This window comes from Physella acuta, unplaced genomic scaffold (assembly GCF_028476545.2).
Source record: "Physella acuta isolate Inbredline_101_S28 unplaced genomic scaffold, ASM2847654v3 ptg000756l, whole genome shotgun sequence".
Classification (NCBI taxonomy): domain Eukaryota; kingdom Metazoa; phylum Mollusca; class Gastropoda; family Physidae; genus Physella; species Physella acuta.
This window is the reverse complement of record NW_026732274.1, coordinates 354,885-379,802: the sequence shown is the minus strand read 5'-3', so window position 1 is coordinate 379,802 and position 24,918 is coordinate 354,885. Positions and strand designations below refer to the sequence as shown.

The 24,918-nt window shown below is 33.2% G+C and overlaps 3 protein-coding genes across 3 annotated transcripts; 2 read left to right on the top strand and 1 right to left on the bottom strand.

The window, feature by feature from the left end:
* Positions 1 to 7,853: 7,853 nt before the first annotated feature.
* On the top strand, positions 7,854 to 10,446 carry LOC131950355 (ankyrin repeat domain-containing protein 50-like). The gene is made up of 3 exons (XM_059312456.1): positions 7,854 to 7,952; positions 8,060 to 9,419; positions 9,644 to 10,446. Exons 1-3 carry the CDS (start codon positions 7,854 to 7,856, stop codon positions 10,444 to 10,446), a joined length of 2,262 nt encoding a protein of 753 aa, XP_059168439.1.
* A 78-nt stretch (positions 10,447 to 10,524) lies between these two features.
* On the top strand, positions 10,525 to 12,138 carry LOC131950353 (ankyrin repeat domain-containing protein 50-like). The gene is made up of 3 exons (XM_059312455.1): positions 10,525 to 10,653; positions 10,912 to 11,905; positions 12,053 to 12,138. Exons 1-3 carry the CDS (start codon positions 10,525 to 10,527, stop codon positions 12,136 to 12,138), a joined length of 1,209 nt encoding a protein of 402 aa, XP_059168438.1.
* An 11,493-nt stretch (positions 12,139 to 23,631) lies between these two features.
* LOC131950352 (uncharacterized) lies at positions 23,632 to 24,918 on the bottom strand. Its single transcript, XM_059312454.1, has 2 exons — positions 24,518 to 24,918; positions 23,632 to 24,370 (listed from the first exon to the last, which is right to left on the bottom strand). The coding sequence occupies exons 1-2, from the start codon at positions 24,916 to 24,918 to the stop codon at positions 23,647 to 23,649; spliced, it is 1,125 nt and encodes a 374-aa protein (XP_059168437.1). The 3' UTR covers positions 23,632 to 23,646.

Sequence of the window (24,918 nt, the reverse complement as noted above, 5' to 3'; positions counted from 1 at the left end):
ACCTAGACCTAGACCTAGACCTAGACCTAGACCTAGACCTAGACCTAGACCTAGACCTAGACCTAGACCTAGACCTAGACCTAGACCTAGACCTAGACCTAGACCTAGACCTAGACCTAGACCTAGACCTAGACCTAGACCTAGACCTAGACCTAGACCTAGACCTAGACCTAGACCTAGACCTAGACCTAGACCTAGACCTAGACCTAGACCTAGACCTAGACCTAGACCTAGACCTAGACCTAGACCTAGACCTAGACCTAGACCTAGACCTAGACCTAGACCTAGACCTAGACCTAGACCTAGACCTAGACCTAGACCTAGACCTAGACCTAGACCTAGACCTAGACCTAGACCTAGACCTAGACCTAGACCTAGACCTAGACCTAGACCTAGACCTAGACCTAGACCTAGACCTAGACCTAGACCTAGACCTAGACCTAGACCTAGACCTAGACCTAGACCTAGACCTAGACCTAGACCTAGACCTAGACCTAGATTTAGACCTTTTACTGGAGTATGTGTTAATAGGTCTAACTAATTATTAGTTTAAACATCTGTCTATCTTGTATTTTACTTTTCAATCACATTAAAATTTTATATAATATTACTTTATTTAAAAAAAATATTATATAATGAATTCTTACCTTTGCAAAGTTATGATAGTGTGTGTATAGTGATTGTTATATATACGGAAAGCTGGTATGGCTGTATGATACCTACTGTCTTAAATGATAAAATGTTAAAATCTTGTTACTAGTTAACTCGCTTAAAACCAGCACAGGTTTCAAGCCAAGTGTTTTAACCGAGCTTAAGAAAGTTAAACATTGCTTATTAAAAGCTATGAATAGTACTTCTCGAAATCATTGGCTTGAATCAAAATAAATCAATAAAATATATTGATTTCTCTTTAGCGACAAGGCTAATATAATTATAAATTTGGCTCTCATCCAATTTGTATTGAATTTCAGAGTGATATGCGCACGGTTTCAGACAAGTGTATCATTGTAGCTTATAAACGTTTACTCAAGTTGTTCTGAAACATGAAATATATTGACGCAAATAATCCATACACGGTTTTAAATAAATTTTTTCAGAGACTGAATAAACATATATACATTACTGAATGTATTACAATTTAATAACATCTGCGTTATGTTGTAACTTTAATCTCATTATCTTTCAACTAACACCATACATTTTTAAAAAGTTAATTTGAGAAAGTGCGTGTAAGAACTCTCACACGTATTGTCTTTGTTTTCAAGAAACCTGCATGCATTCATTAAGTCTTATTTTCATCTATTTTCTGAGGTAGTCCCCAAAAAGTTACTAATGTTTTTAGTACGTGATTTCTTACACGTCTTGCTTAACAGTTCACAACTAAAAATGAGTATAGATGGGGTTGTGGAAGTTAATGTTGTAGTGAATGTAGGTATGGATGTGAAGCTGAACGTTACTTAGGTGTGGATATGGGTGTAAATGTGAAGGTAAACGTTAATGTTAATGTGGATATGGATGTTACGTTGATGTAGGTGTGGATGAAGTTGCAAGTGTAGAAGTAAGAGTGGATGTCGACTTTTATGTGGTGTGGATGTGGAAATTGATGTGGGTTTGGATGGCAATTTGAACGTTATTGTGAATGGGGAAGTTGATGTGGGTGTAAATTTACATGTAGATGTTGATGTAAACGTCGATGTTGGTGTGGATGTGGGTATTGTGGCGAGTGGAAGGGTTGTATACATCATAATGTTTTTGTATGGGGGATCGCTTACTATTCATTAAAAATTAAGCGGTGAGTGATCTCCCCTAACTTTTCACAAAACTTCTTCTATGTTACTACGGCGGATGGCAACTTGGGTTATAGACATGATTTTAAATCCATTTTTAATTACTTACACTTTTTAAAAATAGAATGGAATCTTGTAGGAAAAAATAATTGCTCACCAAGTGAATTGCAAACAATATGTGTATTATAGTGCCGACTAATATTAGTACTTTATAAATTTATTTGCGTTTTTGTAAACGGACTGAGCGTAAATTACTATTTTCGGTAAAGGGAATTACTCAAAATTTGACAGAAGACAGAGAATTAGATATTTTATATATGTGTGAAAATTTCGTTTATCTATCTGAAACAGTACTCAAGTTATAGGCTTTTGAAAAATTCAAAATAGAATTAGTCCCGCTTCCGGTTATTGGAAATCGCCGAAAAGTTGACACCTAACTACAAGTTTGATATAATATTTATATGTTAAGCTAGTTGTAACATCACTCAAGTTATGCTGTTTACAGATATACACACTCAAGACTGAATTGCAAAGTCAAGATTTTTTCTGACTGGATTACGCGTAAAACGCCAAAATTTTGATAAATCAGGAGGTATGAATTTTGCCCGATTAAAATAAGTCCCTTATACTCCGAGTATGATGAAGTGCTTAGGATTTAAACGGTGAAAACTGTCAAAATGTGCTTTTTGTGCACGATTACAATACATTCTCTATACACTGTATAAGAGAAAGTAAAAAAAGGTCTACCCTCTTTCAATAAACATGTCAGGTTGCCTTTTCATATTCACTAAGCATTGAAAAGCAGGCACGGTTGATTGATTTCCTCGTTAGAGATTCAAGCAGAGAAACTGTGCACAGCTAACACAGCACACCATTCAGACGACAGACAGGCGTAAACTAGAAAATATTTTGTTCAATGTTTAATTTGAATTTAGAACTTTGGTATCGATTAAATTAATTTAAGTATGGTATGAAGGTAAAAAGATTTATTGGGAACACCCATTTATTGTATACTATGTACAGAGGAAGTCATAAAATATGGTAGTGATTATTGCTGTCAACTGAAGAAGAAATAAGCAATTTACTTGTTTATTTCGGTAGATACTTTCTCGGAAATAAAAAAAAAAACTGCTTACTTCTGTCAATTGGCTTTAGGGAAAATAAACGCTCATATTCTCTTACTATTAATACTAAAAAAAGATGCTTATTTCTTTAATTCAAAAATAATTCTTAAATAATTCTTAATATTTGCTATAATAAAAAATAATCAACAACAATGTTTTTTTCTAATTTTAGCCCTAACCACTACCCCTTGGCCCTTACTGTTATCGTCATTCCCATTCCCTAACCCTAAGATCTACCCTTGTAGAAAAAGTTTTTAGCCCTATCCCCCAGCTCTAATCCTAATTCAAATTTAGATAACGAGCTAATAAATATGACATGTAAACAAAAAAGATACAAAAAGTGCAACAACTCTACTTTTCAGAAAATAACACATAACCCTAAACCAAACTCAAACACTAAACTTAACCCTACCAGACATCTATTCAACCTCAAAAACAGTTAAACAAGTTACCATCAAATCCAATGGCCAGCAAAACCTTCCAGGTCACAAATTACGCAGTCTCATCAGCCCACACCACATGATGCTCCTGAACCCACAATGTATTATGTGGTCTTTGTAAGGGTCTTCCTGATTATGTAGATTATTTCATCGAAGTTTAGATACTTCTGGGGATGATAGTGCTATATGTGCAGCTTTAATTTCTTTTACTTGTGGGTGTGTTATGTTGCAGTTTGGTACATGTGAAGGCAATTTCATTTAGATGCTTGTGTGCGTGTTGCATTTCCCTGTCGGCGTGAATTACTTTGTCGTGAAATTCAGTTACCGCGGTTAATGTTTAGCGCAGTATCTGCACTTTGTGTTGTTGTGTACTTGGTTTACTAGTTATTTTCGTGGGATTTTAGGGTAATTTTTTTCCATTGTTATGGTAGAGCTACTGGTCTAATGTATTTGTTCTATGATATGAGTGTCTTTTCGTTAAATTTGGTTGTGGTTTCTTGGTTTTGGGGTAAAATGGTCTTGAACTTTCTTTCCTTTTGTGATTTAGTTTTGTCATTCCTTTTAAGAGGTGTTGTTAGTTTAACTAGACTTTTCGAGCTACTTGATTGCTGTATGACTTTTGGTATTAGGATATTCTTTTTGTCTCTTTGATTTGGGTGATGTTTGGGTTATCTTCTTTCCCTTTTTGTGGTGCTGCTGTTTTGGTGGGTGTTTCGTGCCCTGTATTAGTAATTTTTTTGTGTGTTTTTGTTATCTTCCCTTGCCCGGATGTGGAGCTGTTTTCATTTTTCCTTTATATAAGTGTTGTCTGTTGTTAGTTGGGATTGTGGTTTACTGGTGTTTGCTGCTGTAGCATTGACTTGTTCTATTGTTGTTTTTCAAAATAAATGTTACTTGTCACTTTTTAAATATAAAAATACCGTGAACTCGGCTCATGTATGATAATAACTGCATAACTTAGCAGTGTGTTCGAGGAATGAATTCATATTGTACACGGTTTCCATATAACCAAGTGAAAATGACAACTTCAGATCGTTGAGCTCCAGCAACATGATAAAAAAAATGTGCCCATGTGTAATTTAACAACAATCTATATCAATTATCCAGAATATATATATATAATTATATATATATATATATATATATATATATATATATATATATATATATATATATATATATATATATATATATGTAATTTACAATATACAGCTATAATAAAATAGCCCTCGCAATATGATGTAAGAAAAGATGCTAATGTTACAATCAACTATATGGTATTTTGAGTGCAACAGCGTATGCTACTTCGTTAACAAAGTTTAGGTGTATATTTATTTCATTTGAGTTTTATTAACGTCATACGAATTTGTGGGAAAAAAAGGCGGGTTATTGAATTTCAAGAATTTAAAAATCACTTTCTGAAAATGCAAGTAAAAGAAAATTGCAGATACATGTTCAAGAAAAATAACTTTAAGGAAATTTCAAAGATTACCAAACGGGGAATCCCCATTCGATTTTTTAAACTACCGACCCTTTCCTCAAAAACTGTGAGACGTTCAGATCAACAAGACATGTTAGCGGGATTGGAATGTTTGGCGCGAAATTGTTTCCATATTGTCATTCACGTAGGCTTATTTAATTAATATTTAAAGTGATGAAATTTTTTAAAATATACTATACACACGGTATTTAACTATCTAGTAAGTATTTTTGAAAATTAGTTTTGAATTTATGTACGTTATTTGAACGTTATGTCATTTAAAGCTATGTATTCAATGTATATATATATATATATATATATATATATATATATATATATATATATATATAGGGAGAGAGAGAGATTTATATATATATATATATATATATATATATATATATATATATATATATTAATTTATATATATAAATATATATATATATATATAATATATATATATATATATATATATATATATATATATATATATAATGCATTTGTATAAGTGAAAATGTCTTGAGTGTTTGATTGTTTGTTTGTTTGTCTTTGATGTGATCGCCGTGAATTAAATGTATATATATATATATATATATATATATATATATATATATATATATGTAACACATATGGTTACCAGCCAAGGGGGATAACAAATGAAGTTTTGATTCATTGAGTTGCGGCCCCTGTCGGGCTGTGGCCCTGTGGACGTAGTTTCTTTTTTCATGCTTTTGTGAGCGATGTTACCTGTGTTCCATGTCATGTGACATGGGACTGTGGGTAGTTTCATGCCTGGCCGTGTCAGTCACACACAAGGCTGCTGTCTGTGGACACAGTGACCAAGATGTAGACCTAATGAAGGTAGTTATATAAATTATGTTTGTTAAAAGACTTATTTGTATATTCCTGCTAGTGCTGCATGTGCACACTAGTTAGGGTGAGTATTAATATAAGTATTTATTTGTAGTACTACTTATTGGTACTTGTTGGCAGTACTGTGTACTGGCCAAAACATATTTTATTATACCCGTGTATATTGTAGCCTACACATGGTGTTGTAAGGAATGTAACTTTTTTTTTTAATTTACATTTGTTTTAGGGCTACAGTTTTGGTTTTGGTTTTTTCTTGTTGGCTAGTTTGTTTTGTACTACTGTGTTGCATCGCCGTCATGGCTCGATGCTGTAAATAAAGCGAGTACTTGACAACAAATGTCTTGAGTGTTTGATTGTTTGTTTGTTTGTCTTTGATGTGATCGCCGTGAATTAAAGTATTCTCGTTGGGAAAACCCCTGTGTCTATTTTAGCCCCTGATCTGTTGTCCGTTTATATGGTGGGCTACACACATAATTCGGTACAGATTGAATCAACGCTGAAAAACTATTGGATGAGCCAGCGCACTCTGGGCACCTGTCGGGCCATATGGCACTTACTTTAATTGCAAACAGAACCAATAACTAGGCTTATGGCGGTCTAATACGAGAGAATGACGCTTTCCTGAAAGACACTTGCGGCTTTCGGGCAATGCGTCCCATTCAGGCAAGTGTCCATGGGGGTAGTTATCACATTCGGTCAAGTGTACGTTCGGTTCCATAACAAATGATCTCCGACAAAATATAACAGACAAAATCTTACAGACAAAATATAACAGACAAAATATTACAGACAAAATATTACAGACAAAATATTACAGACAAAATATTACAGACAAAATATTACAGACAAAATATTACAGACAAAATATTACAGACAAAATATTACAGACAAAATATCTCACGGACTAAAGATCTCAAGACAAATGCCAGTCAATAAATGAATGTTCAGATCAACTAAAATAATCCAATACACTATTACAATTTTGCTGTGAGATATTTTGTCTGAGATATCTTGTCTGAGATATTTTGTCTAAGATCATTTGTCCTGATATATTTTGTCCTGGTATGTTTTGTCCGTGAGATAATTTGACCTTGAGATCATTTGTCCTGAGATCGTTTGTCATGAGATCATTTTTCCGTGAGGTATTTTGTTTGAGATATTTTGCCTGAGATCATTTGTCCTGTGATTATCGCATTTACGCAAGTGTCCATTCAGTTATTTATCGCATTTGGGCAAGTTTCCATTCGGGTATTTATCGCATTCGGTCAAGTGTTGGTTGTGGCGTTTGTCGTATTTGGGCAAACATAAAAACTATTTATGGGATGAGTGATGGGAAAGTAACAAGATTTCTGTTTTACAATAGAGGTGCTGTGATACATAGTGTGAAAACTGCTGAACAACCGTTAACATTAGACAACATCAAATTGCACATTACGTTTATAAAACACCCTATATTGACTTTATAAAACCTAGGACTATGACTGGACGACTTTTTCTGTTGATTTCTAACACTACAGTTGTAGAACTTACATTATCGATTTACGTGAATCAGTCATAAGTTTATAGTAACCAATTTGTTTCTTAGCAAAATACCTAACTAAATGTTTATTGTAGCCCACTTTGGTTTGACATTTAAATCGTTTTTGCTATGCGACAGCCCTATAGGTAATTAGCTAGCACAAAAAAATAAAAAATAAAAAAAAAGTAACTTAGCAATCTTAAAATAAAGTGCAAAATAGTTTTGAGTTGTACATTCAAAAGACTGCTCTCTTCTGATTGTATTGGCCAAAGAACACATTTAACTTGTACAAACTTTCTCATCAAAACAATTGAAGCTTCAATTGATGTACAGTAGTACTTGCATACATTGTCGAGTAAGACAAATTAAACGTTAATTGTATTCCTTTTTTTTAGCTCACGTAAAAAATAATTTATGAGCTCTCCTCAGCCTAATTGGTATACTGTTGTTAGGTATTTGTTAGCAATAACATATTTGTGGTATTTGTTTACGTCTGTAGATGATTTTTACACTTGTATTGCTAGAATTGTAATAATTAAAACTTTAATTTTTTGCAGAATGTCTTCTTTTTAAACATGATTAAGTTTATTTTCTTTTTGAATCTATTCAATTTCAGCAAAATACTTCACCAAAATGGATGCATCGGATAAACATACTTTACAGGAAATAAAAATAGCTATAAGTCTTCATAATTTAGTTGATCTTGAACAAGAAATTAGAAAAATAAAAAATGTAAAATTGCTGGAAAAAATTCGGTTAACTTTTGTTTCAACAGCAGGTAAAGGTAAATTGGATGTAGTGAGAATATTACTTACACATGGAGTTGATGTAAACAGTAGAAACAGCAACAGAAAGACAGCGTTAATAAAAGCTTCAGAACATGGACGTCTGGACTGCTGGAGCACAAGGCTGATGTGGACTTGATAGACAAAAACAAAAAGTCAGCCCTGTGTTATTCTGCAAGAAAAGGTTTTGTTGAGATTGTAAAGCTGCTTATAGATAATGGCGCTGATATTAATTGTACATCGTTAACTACACCACTACATGAATCTTGTAAACGTGGATGTTTTGAACTAGTGAAAATGTTGGTAAAAGCTGGAGCTGATGTTAATAAAAAGGATAATTATGAAGACTCCCCACTATGTATATCAGCTCAAAGGGGTAAAATCGACATAGTACAATTTTTAGTAGAAAATGGTGCGGACGTTAATATAGGTAAATCTCCTCCTCTATTTTATGCTTGTGACGAAGGTTATTTTGAAATTACAAATTATTTAGTAGACGCTGGAGCTGATGTGAATTTATTGAATTCATATAAAGAATCTGTGCTCGGTAAATCTGTTTTTAAAGGACACTTAGTTATTGTGAAGTTTTTACTAGAGAAAGGTGCCAATGTCAACTACACAGTAAGTCCATATGGAGAAACGGCTCTTTTTTGTGCAGCAAGTAGAGGTCACTCTAACATTGTAGAATTGTTACTTCAATATGGCGCTGATGTCAACTATACATCTGGTACAACTGGAGAGACGGCCCTTTTGTGTGCAGCAAGTAGAGGTCACTCTAACATTGTAGACTTGTTACTTCAATATGGCGCTGATGTCAACTATACATCTGGTACAACTGGAGAGACGGCCCTTTTGTGTGCAGCAAGTAGAGGTCACTCTAAGATAGTAGAATTGTTACTTCAGTATGGCGCTGATGTTAAACAGGTTGACATAGAAGGGAATACCGCGTTAAACTTATCATTACTACATACACATGTAAATACAGTTGAAATTTTAGTACATAATCAATTTATTTATGGCGGAAGAAGTATAAATCAAGCAAATAAATTAGGACAGTCATCGTTCATGTTAGCTGCTATAAAAGGTCTATATAAAATAGTTTGTGAATTAAAAAAATACAGTGATTCTTCTGTGTTTGATATAGATGGCAATACAGCTTTGATGTTAGCAGCCATGAATGGCCACCTGGACATTGTAGAGTTACTGTATGACGGTACTGTGGATGTTAACTTTAAAGGACAAAACGCTCTCATGTTAGCAGCTATTGGTGGACATGCTACACTTGTAGAGTGGCTGATTTATAGAGGGTTTAATGTCAACAAAACAGATCACCATGGTAACACGGCACTAATGATGGCTGGTAAACCAAAGGTTGTTGAGGTGTTGTTAAAACATGAAGCAGATGTTAATGTGAGTAACAGCAAGGGAAGAAATGCACTGATGGAACTTTTGTCAAATAATTATTTTAGGTCTCCGCACTATCTACACGACATCCCACAGGATTTACACAGTTCAAAACTAACCATTATGGAAAGGTTATTACAGCTGACTAACGATTTAAATGTAAGAGATAATAGTGGTGAAACAGCAATTATAAAAGTTGTAAAATACAATTTAATTTAATTAATCAAATTTTAGATCATCATCCTGATGTCAATATAATAGACAATGAAGAAAATACACCTCTAATGATAGCTGTAAAAAATGAAAATGTAGATATCACAACACGAATACTCTCTTGTACACACGATGTTAACTATAAAAACAGGCTGGGTAAAACAGCGCTAATGTTGGCTGTAGAAAAGAAATCATTGGAGTGTTCCAAGCTACTTCTTGCCAACAGTAATGTAAACGTTGATGACGTAGAAAATGACGGGAATTCAGCTCTTATGTTGGTTATTAGGCTAGAGTTCGATAGTTGGTCATACTTTATTCATCCACCAAGTGATATAATACAAGAGCTACGTCGTCACGGCGCTGACGTCAACCATGTCAACAACAACAAAACCTCGGTGCTCATGTTGGCAGTAAAGAGGAGATTTATACCGGCAGGAATTTGTGGGGACATTGACATGGGGGATAGTGAAGGGAAGACGGCGTTAATGTATGCTGTAGAAGCATTGAATAATGGTGTTGTAGTGCGGCGATTGTTCGAACATCACAAGGCTGATGTTAACGTTGTTGATAACATGGGGAAGACGGTGTTAATGTATGCTGTACAAGGACACAGTGATGAAGATGTAGTGAGGCAATTGCTGGAACATCACAAGGCTAATGTTAACGTTGTTGACCGTACAGGAGAAACAGCGCTGATAAAAGCTGTTAAAAACGGTAGAAAAGATCACGTCAAAGTCCTGTTAAAGCATAAAGCTGACATTTACATCCAAGACAAACAAGGTCGGACGGCGTTAATGTGGGCTGCTAAAGGATATTCGAATTAATATTCTAGTCGTGATATTACCGAAATATTACTAGAGACTGAACCATTAGACCAAAGCACACACCAGGTCAGTAGTCACATGTCAGCTTTAGATCAAACAGATAATAAAGGACGAACAGCAATAATGCTGGCTATTAAAAATGGTGACTTAGAAGTCATGGAACATTTGTTGGGAAGAGGAGTTTGTGTTTCACAGATTGATACTGCGGTAAAGAAAATCCTCATAACAGCAATAACACGGGATACAAAGATTCGTTTTAAACTTACTGCATCTGGAATCCATTGTTATCTGGATTTTTCATCAATCTACCCCAAAATGCGTAAGCTTATTTTGTCTAAAGCAAAAGAAGTAATATATTTTGATCTTTTCGATAAAAATAGTAACACATTACTTATGTTGTATGCCAAAAACGTGCAAAGGAAGATTTCCAGTAAATATACAAAAATCCTTTTTGAAATAAAACAGGATATAAATGCTGTAAACATGTACAACAAAACAGCTTTAATGATAGCCTTAGAAAACAGAAAATACGAGTTTATAAAACAAGTCTGTAAACTTTACAAAGAAGATGATGTTGTGTGTCCTAAAGGTAGAACTTTACTCATGATGGCGGCACAATCTGGTTTAGTTGACACGGTGAAAGATTTGGTCAGTAAAGGGTCAAAGGTCAACCAGGTTGACAAGAAACAGAGAACAGCACTCATGTATGTTTTATATTTTAAACCTCAACTTTTTGAGCTTGCATACAAAGCGTTGGAACTGATAGAATATTTGTTATTTCAACATGCGGATGTTAATGTTTCTGATTACAAACATGAAACTATGTTAATACATCTTTTGAAACATAAAGTCAATGATCTTATTCTGCCTATCATCAAACATTTGCTAAACAAAAATGCACAAACTAATGTCATAGACCGAGATGGCAGGTCTCCGCTTATGATAGCTATCATACAATTAGGTCTAATAAATCAACGACATAACAATAGATTTAAGAGTATAGACATACACATGCATATTAAACAGCTCAATCATGTAGTGCATCTCTTCATAGAGAAAACTGATGACGTCAACAGTTCCGACAACAAAGGTAACACAGCTCTAATGTTGGCATCTAAATGCGGGTTTAATAATGTGGTCCAGCTTTTAACAAAGAAGACAGACGACATCAATAGGGTCAACAAAAAAGGTCAAACAGCTAATGACTTGGCATTAAAGAATGGACATTACAGTGTGGTGCAGACTTTGGTAGAAAACAAAGCAAACGTTAACACTAACAATGTTTTAGATTTTGCCTCGTTTTTTTCTGGTTTACACAAGTTACATCAAAGATCAGTTTTTTTAAATAACGGCACTCGTGAAATAGAATTATGGACAGCTTTTCTCAATGAGTTGGATCAACAGTCAGCTTTAGCCACAAATAGAGGAGAAAACTCGACAAGTCATATTTACACTTCTGGTGAGTTAAAATATATTTCATCCAAAATAATGATTTTTGTTTCCTTCTTCGTTCTTATTTGTATAATTAAAGAGAAACTGATCCAAAAACAATCATGTATGACCTCTCAACCTGTCTTTTTGAATAAACTTCCATATTTTATCCAAGAACAATGTTACAATGTGCAAGGCAGCATTATTTTAATTTTGGAGTTTTCCTCCAAGATGGGATGTAGTCCATACCTAGAGATCTAGTCTGTTTAGTAGTGAGTTTTGTATTCAGGACTATTAGCGTTACCGATCATACGCTCACAAGCCATCCTCTAAATTAAAAAAAAAATTAGATCAAACTCACACAAATAAAATATAACGAAGCATTCAATTTATATCGGACTTTTAGTTTTGAGATAGAAAAATTACTTTTGTTTTAAAAATGTAAACAATTATGCTGTAACATTTCTGTTTCATTGCAGCACGTTTAACCTGTAGTTTTCTAACCCACTAACATTTTCATTTACCTAGTCGTTAATAAATACTGTTTTATACTTGGCGTCTTATTATTTTCAAAATACCGCTATAATAAATGAGCATATTATTTACAAACCAGCAGGTTTAAATAAATGTAAAAGATACACGGCTCTTGATCTTGTTCAAAAAAGTAACTCAAGGTAAGATTTTTAAAAGATTTCGTGTTGGTTTTGTGAAAGAAATCTTTGATTTTTATGGGTTGTATTGTAATATGTTGGCAAAACTACATGTATTTTCTCTTTTGTTTTGTGGCTTAGAGATTTGGATTTAAATTACGGTAGACAATTGTCACAAAAATAAGTGTATAGCTATTTGAAATTCCGATTTTGAAAAATTTAAAAGAGCAACTTATCAGAAATTTAGCATGTCTGAAAATACTTTTAATTTAATATTTTCAATATTACAGGATAATTAATTTCAAAGAATTACTAAACAAGATTTACGAGGTATACAATGAAAATTTATATTTCACAATTTAAATTCAAATACGTAAAATATTTGTATCGCCAGTTTGTTGTATTATGAAAGCAGAACTTTACCGATGTGCATATAACAGTATGATATATTTACTGTTTAGCCAGGAGCTGAAATAGTTTGGGATGTCGTAAATAGAACAAGAGAACACTTCAAAGACGACTATATTTCTGTCTCTAATCTAATAAGGATGTTGTTTTTAGATATTGTAAGACATGGAAAGCTAGAGCAACATGTTTCCTTCTATGCAGGTACAGCATTTTTTGCACTATATATATATATATATATATATATATATATATATATATATATAAATAAATAAATATATATATATATATATATATATATATATATATATATATATATTCTTTTACATTATCACTAATATATTATGTAGCTACTACCTCTGTCGATAGTGATGTTAGTAACGTGTTATTGAAATGCACGTTAATAATTCTTTTATTTAAAAAAAACAAACATATTTTATATTTTGCTGAACTAAATCACTTTATTAACCCTGCTCTAGAACCTTAGAAAAAATCACTTGTTTGGTACCATTGGGTCAATTTGACCCTATGGTAAAAAATAAACTGTATAACCAGAATAATAACAAATAATTATAATTTATCTGTGTTTTTGGCATAATATGATATTACAATGTATTAATACATCCTGGGTTAATTATGTATTCATGTTTTGTAGTCTATATTTAGGATATTTCAAGCAGGAGTAGACCCAATGTTATTGCTGGCATTGGTTGCACACTCGCTTGGTATGTTCTTCGCTCACAAACTGATTGTTCTCATTACAGACTAGTTTGATTTTCTTGTCACATGATCTGGGACAAAATATAACATCTCTTGCGTTGTCCTGAATGAGGTTGTGTGGTGCTTGCTGTTTGTGTTAGTGCATCCACAATGCCGCAGGTACGGATGTTCTGTTTGACATCTTCTGGCGTCTGATTCATTTCCAATCGTTGATATGCATGTGGAGTAACCAAAGCAAGGATCAGTTTCTTCAAGAAATTGTGTCGTTTGTTTTTCTCACGTTTCCCAACGTTGGACATCTTTCGAGTAAAAATAACACAAGCGTTCAAGGCATCACTTTCAATATTTCCATAAAATACCCTCATTGGCCAACGATTTGTTTTTTTTCCCGTGGTATAAAAGCTGTACATTTGATCATGGCTGTCTACACCATCTTTTTCTTGGTTGTAAAATACATTTATTAATTATTATTTCCCAGTAGCTGCAGCAATCTTTTTTTTTTTGATAATGCATGGTGGACAGATTTACGACACTCGTGTTCTTCTTTGGAAAAATGGAGAAGAGAATGTAATCATTCGCAAGATCAAAGGCGTATTGAACTTTTTTCTCTACGGCGGAATGCAGGCTTTGTTTCTTTTTCATCGTACTGTATTCCTGTATTTTATTTCCTTGGCCAAACCAACTGATGTGTAATAGCTATCGTTGGTAATGTTTCGGTTTCTTCCAGAAATTGTTGGAACCAAATCCAAAAACGTTTGGATTGGAACTTGCAGCCCTGGTACATGAGTACCAGCTCTCACATAATTTTTTGAAGAAGCTGAGTAGAATGTTTTGTTACCAGCAAATACGCATATCTTGATGCCGTATTTTTTTGGTTTATAGAACTTAAAGCTACATCTTCCTCTGAATGCAAGGAGAGATTCATTCATTGCGCACCCAATTGTTGGGGTGTAGCTTACTTCACATGTAGTTACAACTTTGCCGAATATGTCGCGAACAGACACCAAGTTGCCATTGTCTCTTCGTCTTCTGATGCATCTTCCAAATATGATTCATTAGCAGTAACTTCACTAGTAACGCCCGGGTCTTCTCTACTTGGTTCATTGTCACTTTCATCCAAAGCTCACACCATTTTCAATGTCCTCGTTTTCAGAGTTTCTTCCAGGCATCTCTTCGGGGGGGGGGGGGGGGGGCGAAGCCCTCCCCAGAATTTTTTACCGCCCCCCCCCCCCCCCCCCGAACGAAATGAAATTTATATAATTTATATAGAAAATATATACTTTTAACAGTGTCCGCCCCCCCCCCCCGAAGAAAGTTTACCGCCCCCCCCCCCGAAAATTTCAAGTGCCCCCCCGGAGAAAAAAGTCTGGAAGAAACACTGCTCGTTTTCACTATTGATGTCACTTAAGTCATTTAAGACCAGCATTATCAGAACATATTTTTCAATTGACCATGTTGTTATGCTGCGCCAATTTGTAGAATATGTAAATAAGTGGGAAATACCATCGTCACATTGTCGATACCATGGGGTCAATATGACCCCAAGCGAAAATAAATAAACATAATAAATAATTGGTAATACCTTAAAATTATCAAACATGTGTAACGTACTTAGGAAGGTCTTACAAGAAATTACATGGCAGGCGAGGTCATTAATCGTGGTAGTTTTTAAAATAAATCGGTCCAAAGAGGGCTTGGGGTCATATTGACCCCATGCTACCAGAGCAGGGTTTAAAGTATAATTGTTCGGGAAGAACTTAATTTAATGATCAATCATAGAAATCATATTTTTCTTAAATACATTGCAATTAAAAAAGTGTAACTGAAATGTTCCTACTCTGATGCAGATGCTTTAACAGATCTCTTTAATAAAGCCCAGACAATGCATTCCAATACACAAAGTTTTATTCTAATGACGGGTTTAAGCATCGTTGAATTTTACATGAAATCAAATTTGGCGTTTTCAGAGGTAATTACAATTTGTATTTCATTAACGAAGCAAATTTTCTGTAGAAACAGAAGTGTACTGATAAATATGTAGAAATAAAAGTGCAATGATAAATATCATACTTCATTATAATTCGAAACAATTTTTTATTTTTTAATAACTAATCATATTTGTTTCTTTGAACTTGACACAGTTTGTCGCAAGAAAAAGAATAGTAGGCATCTTTATCAGAGCTATTGAAGAGTTTCTTAACTGCGAGGTACGTCAATGTTTGACCTATTTGTTTGAGAGGGACAAAAGAGTGAGAGAGGGAGAGTAGAAACCGTGTCATAAGAATAAAGATTAAATTAAATCACAAAAAAAGATACTCAGCAATTTTACATTTAAAAGACGATTTCCTATGATATACACTATCATCTTTGTTTTTAATTTAAAATTAGTTTCATATATTTTAATTAACATCTAATGAAAAAGTAGAGCTAATTTTAAAAAAAAAAATGTATATTTTGGCTGTTTTCATACCTTGTTTTCTGGCTCAAACATATCACCTTAAAATTTCAGCTCTAATAATTCTATATTTTTAAAGTGTTTCTAGAAATTAACGATTTTTGAGTAAGTTTTTCATCAATTCTCTTGACCTGGTAAATTTTATTCTAAGCAACACATTATTTTCTATTTTTTTCCAAGTTTTGCGTTGTAGAACACGTTAATAAATGTATTATAAAAGAAAAAATACAAAAAAAAAAATATATCGACCTGAATACAAGTTAAATGATTATTAATGCTTTGCAGGTCAATGTGCTTCATCACTTTGTGAAAAAAATGTTATGTGTTTTAGCAAATATCTCAATACATTTAGAAGGAGATGAAAGAGAAACAGTTTTGCAGGTTGGTTTGTTCGGGTGTCCGGTCAAAAACCCCCTGGACAAAAACCCCCTGGACATAAACCCCCCGACATAAACCCCCTGGACAAACCCCCCCCCCCCCCGACATAAACCCCCTGGACAAAAACCCCCCGCGACATAAACCCCCTGGACAAAAACCCCCCGCGATATAAACCCCCCGGATAATAACCCCCGGACTGAGGTTTATATAAAGAAAAAATAACGATGATGTGAACCAAGAAATTAAAAACAAATTACATTAAATTAATTTAATTTTTTTACGACTAAGAAAATAGTTTCACCTAAAAAAATGCTTTTCGAAATCAAGGAGTGACCTTAGTTGTATTTGATCAAAGATCAGGCACCGACAACACCTTAGATATAGGTCATCCACATGTGGGAGCCGTGCGGATCAAAGCACCAGATTCTTAACAATTCAAAAGATGTGAGGGATTCACCGGCGGAAGCTTGGTTCATATCCACCTTGGCATACAGAACCATGGTATAAATATAAAATCAAATTTATTTCTCGAAAAATCGTATATTTTCTGGAATGGAGTTCGTTCAATCCAATAAAGGCAATTTAAAGGTGATTTTCGAAGGCTATGTTTATGTCAAGCAAAAAGATCTGGCGAACGGCGTTGTGTCATTTGAGTGTTCCAAAAGACGCAACAAGGCAGAATGCAAAGCAAAAATAAAGATTCATGGTGAACAGCTTGTTGGACGATGTAATGAACATTCGCATGGACCAGATCCATCTCAACTGGAAGTGTGTAAAGTAGTGCAGCAGATGAAACAACTGGCAGAAGAAACGGAAGCAACACAACAGCAGATCATCACTCAGTCCATTACTAAGATTACTGAAGATGCCAAGGCTAAGCTGCCCTCGGTTCAACACATACGGCGTAACATCAGGCGTCAACGTTAAACGCGCTAAAACACCCACTGTCTGAGCCAAGGAATGTTGATGATATAATCATTTCTGAACAATATACAATGACACAAGATGGACAACAATTTCTTCTGTTCGATTCCGGTGCCAAATCAAAAGGTAGGATGTTTTTGTTTGGAACCAAGGACAACCTTAGGTTATTGGAGGTTAATCAGCACTGGTTTATGGATGGTAAATTCAAAACAGCTCCTGCATTATTGAGTATTTGCGAGGCATCGCTCACAATCTGTCTTTTTAAGGTTATAATAAAAATAAAGGTTTTTTCCTAATGTTTGTTTTGTATTTTTATATTAATTTTGTTTCTCATCATCTTTGGTTTTTCCTTATATGAATCTCTATTGGGGGGGGGGGGGGGTTTGTCCAGGGGGTTTATATCGCGGGGGGGGGGGGGTTTTGTCCAGGGGTTTTATATCGCGGGGGGGGGGGGTTTGTCCAGGGGGTTTATGTCGCGGGGTTTTTTGTCCAGGGGGTTTATGTCGGGGGGTTTATGTCCAGGGGATTTATGTCCAGGGGGTTTTTAACCGGGAGCCGTTTGTTCGTAATCAGAAGGTTATCTATCTATCTATATATATATATATATATATATCTGGTGAGCTGTGGTTCACGCTAAATATTTACATTTTACAATCGTAGAGCCGGGTTTGGTGACGGCTATTAGGGGCAGATCATTTAGTTTAAAGCGATTTCAAACTTAGAGGAGGTAACTAAGAGGAGGCTGCTTTCACGGGGGGGGGGGGGGGGTTGGGGGGAAGGGAGGTTTAGTGTTTTAAAGCAAATATTTTCAGTGGCGGCATTGGTACTGTTGAATTCATAAATTATGAATTACTGAAAAGTAGAAAAAAAAACAACTAAATGCCGCGGGTCGGCTCGTTTTATATTATTTTAAAAAATACAATTTTGTTAATATATTTATAATAATATTTTAAAATATAATATTTTTTCAGGCTATTGAGTATCTACCAGCAACTCATGACATCAATGATCAGATTTCATTAAAGAAAATCAACATTCTGTTACGAGACAATAAAGAAATTGTCACATTCACAACAGGTAAGCTGACAGAAGAAGTGACTCATTTCGCAGTAGCTATAATTTTAAAAAAATCTGTATTGACAGTCCATACATTTCGCGTTTTGCAATTAAACAAAAAAATAAACATAAAATGTATTTCAAATATATTTAGACTCACGTATTAGAGGTTACGACCACTAACACGAAAATTCTGAGTTCAGATACTGGGATCAAGACTTTTAACGTTTACACAGCCCTAAGAGATACCAGACTCAAGTTTAGTAGAAAAGGCGGCCATGTTTGGTATTAGCCACATTGCCGATGTTGTTGCAAGAGATACACTCTATTTCATCTGCCCCATATGTCTGCAGCACGATCGAGGAAAATAAGATGATGATTGATAATATTTTCTTTATGTCATTACAGTTTAATTTTATATTTAATCGATAAATCTTGGCCGTGTGTAATTAATTTGTAAACAATAGCAGACATATAAGTTATTTAATTTCAGATGAAATACAATTAATTGTGAAGAAATTAAAAGAAGCGTGTGTTTATCAGAGAGAAGAAAAGTTTTATTATTTATTGCTGGACCTGACATTATTCTGTGTAAATGACAACAATATTAGTCTGGTAAGTTGAACAAAGACAAGCTCATTTAAGAGATATGCTAATAGTTGCAGTCAAAATACATAATTTGATCAAAATAATGTTTTACATTTCAGCTGTTTAAACAATTAACTAGCTACAAAATATATTTAATCTGAGCAGTATGCAAAAATACAGTTTCTTCATTTTCTTCCTTTATCGTATTATTATACATGCAAAATAATTGTAATAACATTGTTTTCAAAAAAGACGTTTAAAAACTTACTGTATTCAGGGCACGTGATAAATATATGTATTTTTAATTAACAGTATTGTGTTATTTCTGATGATTTTTCATAAACATTAATATGTATTATAAAGTAACAAATATCATAAAAATCACATTTCGATTTATAGGCTACATATAAACGATTCTAAATCAAATGAAAGCTATCTGTTTTATGTTTCAGATTTGCTCATACATAAGTCTAAAATGTTTACGTTATGCACAAACAATACTAAAAAACGAATTGCTTACGCTGATTAGCAAACTGATGTCAAACAAAGAGTTTATGCACAAAATAGCAGGGGATGAAAGGCTTATGGGAAAAAATGGATTTGATAAATCATTAAAAAAAGAAATTAAAAAGAAAAGCCGAGAAAGTTTTATACATGGTAAGTTACATCTAGCATATTTAACTGAATTGCTGTATTGATGATTTCTTATAGCTAATTATATATTTCACATCACATTGAAAAGTATATAGCCAGATATGAGAACATTAAAAACACTATATAAAGTATCATTTTTGCAGGAATATATTGTTAAAATATGCTTTTGTAATGTATTAATGATCCATGTTTTTGTGAACAATAACCAACAATATATATGAGCGATAGTTTCAAGTTTTCTTTCAATATTTCTTGATTTGGATAAAGTAGGCGATAATATTTGTTTTAATGTAATACAAAATTTAGTTTAACTTATTAATATACTTTTTAAATTTATGCTTGACTACTATTACTTCTCATTTCATTTTACTTCTAACCATCTAGAACGACAAGATTATGTTTTAGGGTGTGTAAATTATATATATTTTTCTTTTCAATCAATTTAAATAAAATTAACTAGGAAACATAAACAGAGAACAGATGGATGAAACTCAGCCGTCGAGTTCTAGAGATGGCAGCCTAAGCTCAAGCCGTACAGTCGACTTGATAAGCATGAAAAAAACTGACATACCTGTAAATGTCAGTAAACATAAAGACAACATAGAATTAACAAAAGTTGACAAAACAAAACGAAGAAAAGTCAATAAAGATCAGACGGCTGAAAGTGGGTCATCAAGTGCAAATGAAAAAAACACAAACTCAAGACGTACAGTAAACTGGTCTAGAGAAGAAAAGACTGACCTTCTTGTGATGGTAAGTGAGCACAGAGACATCATGGAATCAAAGAAACGTGATAAAACTACTAGAGCTCGGAGACAAGAAGCCTGGGAAAGTATACAATCACAATTTAAAAGTTTGTATCCCAAATTTACACATCTCAAAACAAAAGGTATTATAGAACAATACCAAAGACTAAAAAGTCAGGTTAAAAAACAGCTGACACAACAAGACGTGTCTACAGTCAGTGGTGAGACCAGCATTGACAAGTCAATAGTGAAACTCATGTGTGATATATGTCATGAGGAATTTAAGGAAGTCATGCCTATATATCAACATAATAAAGAAAAGACATTAGTAGAGCATGATAATGGAGATACGGATATTGCACAGAACGAACACAATGAAGAGGATTACATAGATGTCACCGAACATCAGGAAAATGCTGAAGTAAATGCATTGGAAATAGAAGGCAAGTACAAAAACTATTGACAATTTTATGCAGTTATATTGTGTATATATTAACGGCAAATGTATGTGTGTGCCTGTGATTAACATAATATTGATGATAGCAGTTCATAACGATAATGAAATCATTGTAGAAGAGGACGACATGGAGGCAACCGAACATGGAAATGATAGTACTGAACAACACATTTACAGAGAGGGTAAGCTTTTTTTAAAAAACGTTAATTAGGAGAACTAGCTTTTAAATACCGTGAATTTGAATCGATTATTGAAATTATATCAAGATATACTTAAATTATTTTTATTGACATGTTAAAAATGATATTAAATGGAAGATGCATTTGTATTTTTTTAATGAAGATAATCCGGACACACACTTCTCCACTATTGACGCAAATTACATTTCGGAGTTACCACCCCTTACACCATATTACAGCACCAGTCCCGTACATTCCCTGTCTCATCAAATGTCCGAACAAACTACATCATTATACCATGGGCAGAAAAATGTACAGACACATTCAAGTTCAGTTTTAGAGAATAATATTCAAGAAGAAATAACCACACATTCAAAAATTCATGATTTTCAAGTTGACAACATCTCTGGTAGGTGAAATACAATAAGTGTGGATTTATAAATAGATATAAATGTAACAAAGTATTGCCACTTAGACAAGGATTATAGAATTATTTAGCTATTTGCTATTGGGATTGATCGTTGAAGATGTATATTTTTTGGATTCCGCATGTGTGCCTTAGAGAAGCAAAATAGTATGAACGTATGAATCATTTCCCTAAAGTTAAAACTACCCAAATGTCAGCTGTAAGAATGGTCGATTATCGATTACTCGTGAAAATGATAGTATATTAAGTACAGAATATATATATATATATATATATATATATATATATATATATATATATATATATATATATATATATATACATATATATATATATATATATATATATATATATATATATATATATATATATATATATATATATATATATATATATATATAATTTCTGTGAATTATTTTTAAATTTACGTGACTCTTTCTAGAACAAACAGACTATTTGTCGCACCGACTGCCTACAGCAAGGTATTTTAATTGTTAATGAACTTTAACCAATAAAGTTGATGGATACATGAAACACTTTAAACATGAAAAATGTTATCATAACATATTATTGTAATAAATTTAACGACATTTATTTCGTCTTAATAGAAACATGATGCCTTATATAAGATCACAAGCCTCAAAAAGAAAGCTCGAACTGGAGGTAATCAAATTAAAAAGAGAAAATCTGATGTTGGTCAGAGAGAAAGAAGCGGAAGAAATGAGAATGACCAGAGAAAAGCACGAGTTGGAGATGGAAATGTTACGGTTAAAAAAACAATGTCTAGAACGTCAGTTACAACAGCCGTGTAACACATCTGGAATCTTTACATCAACACAAAATGTATTGGATGGTGCAAGTTACATGTCTTTACAGTAAAAAAATTAAATTGTGTAATTTTTGCCTGAATGATAAAAATACACATTTCCAGCTATTTATGAAAACAGTTGATATTTTCTGATTAAATTAAAGATTATGATTTTTAGACCGTCTTTTTTAAAACGACAATATAAGTAAACGATTTTACTTTTTACATTTTTATAAAATCAATGATCTTTGCTATAATAATTTCTTTCTTTCCACTGATTGAACTATGTTTGCAAACATGCACAATACAATAAACCTATAATTCTCATCCAACTTTTATTAAGAAATAGTTAAATTTTGGTTATTTTCTCCTCGTTTTTTTTTGTTGTCTTTTTCGTTTTGTTTAACAAGCAACAGAACCGCTAGCTTTTTATATATCTATAGTAATAATACAAATAAACTTAACACAAAAATTTATTTTTTTAAATATTTAAAATATTTTTATTGTGAAAACCAGATTATAGAAACGTGTGCTCTCAATAATATATGTTGAATGTAATAGTTGGTTTTTTTCAAATAATTAACATTTACAATATTAACAGCCGATCCCGAAAATGTGAATTTAAATTTATAAAAATATATTTTAAAATGTAGTTTATTATTATGTTGTTTATAAATTCAGTAGCTGGCTTTTAAATGTTTAAGTTTTTACTTTTAATTTTTTTACATTTATTGATTTAGTAAGTATTATGTACACTCAATGTATCATACACAAAAATATATACTTTTGAAATTTTCCTATAATGATATGTTTTGAAACTTTTTTACATTTTTCATTGCAACTTAATATAGTTTTAACAAAAATGTCAGTACTTAATTTTAAATTTAAAAGTGTAATAATCATATGAGAATTATGTAATAAAATAGTAATTGTTAATTAATTAAAAACGTTTAACTTCTTATTACTATGCTATTAAATTTTCACATGTTTTGTTAATACACAATGTAATTAGTAAATTATATTAATCGTATAAAGTATTTGAAAAAAAATTAAGATTTAAAATGTGAATAAATGTCTAAAAAGTATGTAAAATTCAAATTTTTATATTTTAATTAAATATTTGAATGCATTGTTTTTACTTTATGTCTATTTTTTTCTTTACATACAACCGCGTGCTTAATTTTGATTTTTCGTAATTTTGAATGTCGCAGTCTTCCATTTAGTAACTATGCATACAATAATAAGGATGCCTGTCTATTATCATTCATCGTTTCTTGTTATCAAAACAGTGTTAATGTCCTCTGTTGTTCCTTAGTGATCTTCTAACCGTACCCTAACACTGTTAACGCCAGGCGAGCTATATTTGGTACCGGCTGTGTGTCGGACACACCACAGTCACGTCTCACCAGAGATGGTGACACACGGTACAAACATCTGATTGGTGACACCATCCTGTGACACACGTCATGTAGCAGCACATCGATGTAGCAGGAGGCCACGACACCGTCCACCACAATGGTGCCGCTTTTGGTGAAAGGTGCGTACAGACCTCTGTCCACACTGTAGGTGACGTCAGCCACGCTTGACCAGACAAACCCCTGCTCAGATTTTGTTAGAATTTCATCTCCGACTTTGACAGTTTTGGCGGCGACAAAACTTTTCATGTCGTTTTTCTTACAGAGAATTAGATGCTCAGGTGAAATACTTATTTGATGTGACTCTGTGTGGATGACGACAAATTTCGACACGGTGTTTCCTTGTTTATGTCCAAACATGTAGATCTCAGCATAGACTAAACTCTTTTTCTTATCGAATGTTAATACTTCAATCCCTGGCGAGAGATTCTCTACTATCTCTTTTCGTCCGTTTTCAAGGAGAACAGAAGAGCCTTTAGGAAAACAGTTTTCCTTCTCAACGTCTAAAGCAACCAAATGATCTATGTGACAAATGTCTTTCAATACTTCATGCAAGCACTGGATTAGGTGTCCAACACTTGGCTCTTGTTTTGTGAATGACTTTCCTAATGTTGAGTACATCCCGTGCTCTCTAATTACGGCATCAAAACATTTTTGTAACTATTGGATTTTAAAATTGTTTTCTGGCTCCCCAAGCACACAGTATGTGTTTTTAATTTGCACTATTATTTTCTCATCTATTGGCTTGTCTTGTTTTAATTGACGTAGGTATGTATACATTTCATCGCAGTTTGTTCGAAAGGTATTATCTTCGTTTTCTGAAAAGCCTTTCTTTATGAGCAAGTTAGAACGTGTTTTCTTTGCTAGTTCAAATAATCCACTGCTGAAAACTTTGCCTCCTAGTTTGTCAATATAATGAAATAATAGGACTCTCTGTTCTATTTTAACTATTGGGTCTGCCGTTTTGTTTTCAAATAAAACACATCTTTCCCCACATTCTTTTAGAAGAACTTTAAAGAATTCCTCTGATTTTAGCCATTTACGTATTGGTGTGTCACAATTCTCCTTGCATGCATCACCTTTTGTGATAACAATGATGCCGTAATTAGCAAATACATCTTCGCCCAACATTCTCTTAAGCACTTTTACACATTGTTTTTCTTCAGCATTTACACGCAT